This window comes from Asterias amurensis, chromosome 14, assembly GCF_032118995.1.
Source record: "Asterias amurensis chromosome 14, ASM3211899v1".
NCBI classification, from domain to species: Eukaryota; Metazoa; Echinodermata; class Asteroidea; order Forcipulatida; family Asteriidae; genus Asterias; species Asterias amurensis.
In genome coordinates, this window is record NC_092661.1 from 20,223,436 (window position 1) to 20,229,518 (window position 6,083).

At 36.5% G+C, this 6,083-nt stretch overlaps 1 protein-coding gene across 1 annotated transcript; it reads left to right on the forward strand.

Annotated features, from left to right (window-relative positions):
• Positions 1-13: 13 nt before the first annotated feature.
• Positions 14-5,714, forward strand: LOC139947429 (protein Mis18-alpha-like). Its single transcript, XM_071945333.1, has 5 exons — positions 14-344; positions 1,675-1,744; positions 2,991-3,113; positions 3,585-3,681; positions 4,916-5,714. The coding sequence occupies exons 1-5, from the start codon at positions 158-160 to the stop codon at positions 5,270-5,272; spliced, it is 834 nt and encodes a 277-aa protein (XP_071801434.1). The 5' UTR covers positions 14-157; the 3' UTR covers positions 5,273-5,714.
• Positions 5,715-6,083: the final 369 nt, after the last annotated feature.

Consider the following 6,083-nt stretch of genomic DNA (forward strand, 5'->3'; position numbering starts at 1 on the left):
ATCACCGTACTACGCAGCACTTTGGAGCGGGGCAAGTTGGAAACTCGACTTGTAGCAAGTTTAGCACCCACATGGACCACACTGGTACCATGCATTGCAGCATTATGTACAATGTAATGTTTCAAGTTACCAGTTCAGTTTTACCGGGAGTTTAAAAATGGCGGAACGCATTGGTGCAGTTTCTCAGGTTGGTGTTGAAAACGACGAAGATGTTGATGATTTAGAAGAAGCTGAAGCTGAAGATGAGTCGGTGATTCTCCAGTGCAAGAACTGCAACACAATAGTCGGAGACTCCATGTCATGGGTGTATGCAAACGATGATTTAAAGACTGTAACTTTGCACAGTGAGTATTGGCAATTGGATTGCCATTTTTTGACCGATCGATGATGAACTTGATTGATGTATTGGTCAGTGACCTCAGTGTTACGTGTAGTGAGTATAGATGAGGGACGACACGTGCATTTATATTTTGGATAACCTGCCGTATGGCGCCACCACTTTTTCACTCATTTTTACAAAAAAGGATATCTCAATGAGGTAAATTAGATACTACTATATTATTTCATATCAAATGAAAAAGTGGTGGCGCCATACGGAAACTTTTCCGATTAATTTGTAAAATTAAAATTGAAATCGACGTCTTCCGACGTCTCCCATAACCACGTCCTGAACTGACTTGCTTGTAAGCACTTCCTTGCATTGATCACTAGGGCCCTCTAGTGGCGAGTAGACTTGATTTCAAGTCTGAGAACACTGCAGTTATTTCTCTGCAATTCCCCGCAGATTTTTGATAGTACTATCACACAGTGACACACTCTAACTCGCAATCGTAGGCTAATGCCAGAGGTTAATGCACAAGAGGGCGCTGTTTCAGCTGATGTATCATATAATGCTTATTGCAGCAATGTACTCAGAGCCATGCGCATGAGCTCATACCCACAATTGGTACATGATGATCACATTGCCAGTGCAGAACTTCGACATATTTTGGGAACGAATTTTATCCATGGATATATTTGTTAAATGTTAACTCATTGAAAGTGTAGTGAGGAAGACTAAGAATATATGAACGGAATTTCAATATCTCAAATAAGGTAAAAAATAAAGAAAATCTTTGTAGAACTTTGGCTCGCATTGTATAAGAAGCTTTTATTTATACCCAGAACGTCAGTGCAGTGACACTGACTGATGTCCTACCAGGGCTAGGTGTCAGACCACACCCTCCGTACCCTCCAGTTTTTCATTCATTCATTATGAATTCAAATTACTATCTAATATTATATCACTATGGAATATTAAGTTCTGACAAATTCATTTTTTGTAAATTTAGGTATCGAACAAGATGTCTTTCATTAAAATAACAGCCCTACTTACTAAGTACTTCTTGAACAAGTTTAAAGGTGTATCCTCATTCTTTTTTTATTTAATTATTTTATATTTTTCTCCATTGAGCTGTGTACAAATTGATATGAAGCAGGGGTCGATTTCACAAAGAGTTAGGACTCGTCTTATCTCGAGTTAGGACGAGTAACTCGTCCTAACTTAGGATTAATCTTAAGGTCTGCATGCTACAGTGCATGGGTTGGGAATCGTCCTAAGTCCTAAGATTAGTCTTAAGTTAGGAAGAGTTTTGTGAAATCAACGGTTGGTGTGTTACACTGTTATAATTGCAGGTACAACTAATGCAGTTACAATGGGAAAGAAACTAATGACATCAACTACAGGAGGTATAGACCTTGGAAGGTGAGCTAATTAATCCTCTATCAGATAATTCCCTATAGTCTTTTAATCTCTGTTTGGAATGTCCCACTCTGTATAAAATATTGTTACATCATCTCATCCAAACTTTTACCAGTCTGCATACTTGTGTTTGATTTGAACTTGCACAAAATACTGTGTGTATTGTTTATGGTTGATTTTGGTTCTGTATCTCTGTTGATATTCTGTACAAGTTTAGATTTGATTGCATTTTTTTCTGTAATGTTTCCTCCTTGATTCTGATTACATTTTTTATATTATTTAGCTTGCTTTTCAGTTTCTTTCAGAATGTTTAATTGCTTTTTATTCTATAGTGCCTGTGTACACTTGCTTGTCATTCTGTCTGCTATAATTGAGTTTGTTTTCCATTCTGTAGTGCCTTTATATACATTTTGATTGATTTTCATTCTGTAGGACCTGTCTACATTTTGATTGCTTTTCATTCTGTGGCATCTGTGCACACTTTGATTGCTTTTTATTTTGTAGTACCTCAGCCTGTGAACACTTGCTTTCCCTTCTGTAGATGCTATAATTAACCTTTGCTTGGTTGTTATTCTGTAATACATGTGCATTTCGATTGCTTTCTTATTCTGTAGTATCTGGGTACACTTTGATTGCTTTTTATTATGTAGTACCTGAGTACACTTGCTTTCCATTCTGTAGCTGCTATGTTTTTATTCTGTAATACCTGTGTACATTTTGATTGGTTTTACTCTGTAGTACCTGTGTACACTTTGATTGCTTTTTATTCTGTAGTTACTGAATACACTTGTTTTTCATTCTGTAGCTGCTATTACTAACCTTTGCTTGGTTTTATTCTGTGTGTAGTACCTGTGTCAGTTTGATTGTATTTCATGTTGTGGTACCCACATGTACATTGCTTTTACCTATGTACAGCTTGATGCTGTTCATGCTGTACATGTAGTACCTGTGTACACCTTGATGCTGTTCATGCTGTACATGTAGTACCTATGTACACCTTGATGCTGTTCATGCTGTACATGTAGTACCTATGTACACCTTGATGCTGTTCATGCTGTACATGTAGTACCTATGTACACCTTGATGCTGTTCATGCTGTACATGTAGTACCTGTGTACACTTTAGTTGTGTTTCATTTTGTTAACACATTGATGTTTGTGTTAGTACTTAAAACTTTGGTTGCTTTTCATTCTATAGTACCTACAGTTTTCATTGTGTTATACCTATAGATGTACTTTTTATTCTGTAGTACCTATGTCCATCTAGTCTGCAAACACTGCAATGAGGTAGTTGGGAAAGTTTACAAGACAACATCTAGACAGCTGGATAATTTACGTGATCTCTTCACATTCTCTGCACATCAGATAACAAGGTCAGACTAAACCATTCCTATTATTCATCACTTTATATACATCATGTAACTCCAGTTAAAAGTGTAATAAAGTAAACTAAAAATCTATTTCTTAGTTGTCCGTTCGCTCCCAAAAAGACATAGATAAATCTGTTGAGACAGAGCAAGCTTGGGCACGAGTGATGACAGATGCACATAAATGTTCTAAATTGTTACCCAACAGAACATCACAGGGACAGTCCATTACTAGCACGTTGGATTCAATCTGTTTCCCACCGAGCTCTATTTTCACCCTAGCAACAGGAATTTCTTCGACTACACCATTAGCGAATCTCACTTTCTCTACATCACCTAACAGCTACTACATGTAAAACACTATTCATTAAAAGAACCAGTATGTTACAGACTAGCCTCCATTTGAGTCATACAGAAACATGTATTGGTAGTCAAGATGGTGGTATAATGAAATGATGCCATTGTTTATGTTTTCAGTTATCAAGTTGGATCTAACGAGCAAACAGCTGATGTTGATCTTGAAAACCAGCGGAATCTACTGTCGCCAGAGTCCATCAAGGAAGAAATCTTAAAGGTAGTTTTGTTTTCTGGGTGTGTGATTTACCTTTAAATCTATCAACTATGTATAAAGTCTGACCTTTTGTTATTGCAATGTGATGTTTGTTACAATTGCGTTACTATCGCAGTTATTGTTATTAAAACAAATTTTGACTTCTGCCTTTAATCTTTATGTTTTTCAGGAAAAACCTTCTGAATTTCTTCTTCCAAATATTATAACATTTATGCCTCATCTTTTTTGTATGAATTGTTTTGCTGCATTTATACTACCAATTATTTCTGTGTATTTGTAGATCTGATACTTTACACTCAGGCAATAGGGGCAGTTGCCTCCTGGCCCCTGCCTTGGTGCCCCTTGAAATGTTTGTACATTTACCTACAGAGGTGCCATTTACTAAAGAAACCATGCCTTGCCCTTAACAACAACAAACTATCATGCCTGCGAGTTGGAAAAGTTGACTATTTCCAACTTATCAACTTTGATTGGAATTACCTATTTTCTGATATATTTATGAAAACGGTCTATATGTTGATTGATTGTCTATGTGTAAAGTGTCGCCTACAAAATTTAATATGCATTAATTTTTGTTGAAAATAAAACTGTATCTTAATTGATTTGTAGTACATGTATATTGTTACAAACCTTCAATTGTTTTACATGCTGGTATTGTGAACCTCACAGTATCTTTTTAGGTGGATTGATTTGTTGATGATGATAAATATCATTTCATATGTGTTATTCTTACCCCTAAATTAGCGAATTAAATTAATTGTTTGGCAAGCCTGTATGGATCATTGGCAAAGTGGTATTTTCTTTGCATATCTGGGCCATGTTTACTGTGTTAATAATTGTTCTTATTTTTAAAGGAACATTACAGAATTGGTTTTGCTAGAAAAAAGTTGCTTGCAGTCTAAGGACTTTATGTAATCCACCATATACATAAACTGACAAACCTGTAGAAGTTTGAGAACGATTGGCAATCTAGGTCACAGGAAATTAGTGAAAAACGGATTCCAAATTTTGCATTGCATCGATGCCAAATTGAAATAAAACGCTCACTGAGCGATAAACTTACAACGCGAGTCAAAATAATATGACATTTTAGACATAAATATTTCAAGGGATGTTTTCTACTATCATTATCATTAGACCATGTAAGTTTTATGTAATTCTGTGATCTTCACGATTTTTGTTTCTAACCAATTCTGTAACGTTCTTTTAATATGAGTTTTGTTTTGTTTATCATCAGATACAAGTAATGATATGTGCTCTGAATCAACGCATTGGTAATATTGAAAGCTCACTGGAGATAAAAGATGATGATGATGAGATCCCAGATGAGGAACAAATCAAAGAGACACCCAAAAACACCCAGCAGGGAGGTAGTTATACACCCCTAAACACTCACTCTGATGTAAATAAAGGTACTGCAAGGGGTGATCAAATGCCTAGTCTACAAGACAAGGTGATCTCACATCATGGACAGGTTGGAACCAGTAGCCCAGTAGCTGTTCAGAATGGTAGGCAGTTTACTTCTGGCAAACGTTCAAAGGAACAAACCATGGCCTTAGGAAGTAAAGGGAATAAACGCTCACGTTACAAGTGATGTCTGACTGCCAAACTAATCCTCTGACTTGGGATTACTTTGCTGAACTTAAGTTTAGTCACCAGTGGTTTGTGTTGTCTTATGCCATTATGTTGGCTGGAGAAGATTGCCTGTGAGACAAAATGCCATGTTGACCATGGAAGAAGGGACAGTGTTTGAAAAGGGGGAATCCCTGTCCCAAATGAACGACACTTGCCGACTGTTTTTAACCTTTTTGCAGTCAAGCATTTATAAACAAAACCTGTATATTGCACCAGGAACGTGATGGATTTTTAAGGAGATTAACAGCTTATATTTAGAGTTAACCCTAGCCCTTGCAACAAACCCCTCAATAAACACCAAAGGCATAATGTACCTATCATTGGCCGAGAGTTGTGCGTGCCACGTATCATTGGTTCACCACAGCGGCCTGTGCTGAAATATTTACTCAATGAAATGCAGCATTTTTGTTGTCTTGGTACCCTGAATCAAAGTAGTTATAGTGAATAGTGATTCTTTAGCCTTCTAGAAAGACTGCTACGATTGAAACGTCGGGCAATAAACTATTTTTTGCATCATAAATAGTTGATAAAAATGATACTCATTACACAAATAAATGTCCATATGATTTACTCCTTGTCAAGGTTTCATTACAAATTGTCACACTACTATTATTTACAACACACAGTAGGTTTGAATAAACCACTTATAACTTCTACTCAGACTTTAAGATTTCTTTGTACTAACACAAATGACATAATTGAAGTGACAACCAGTAGTCCTAGCTCTTACCATAAAAACCCCACCCCACTTTGAATTGCCTTTTTATTTC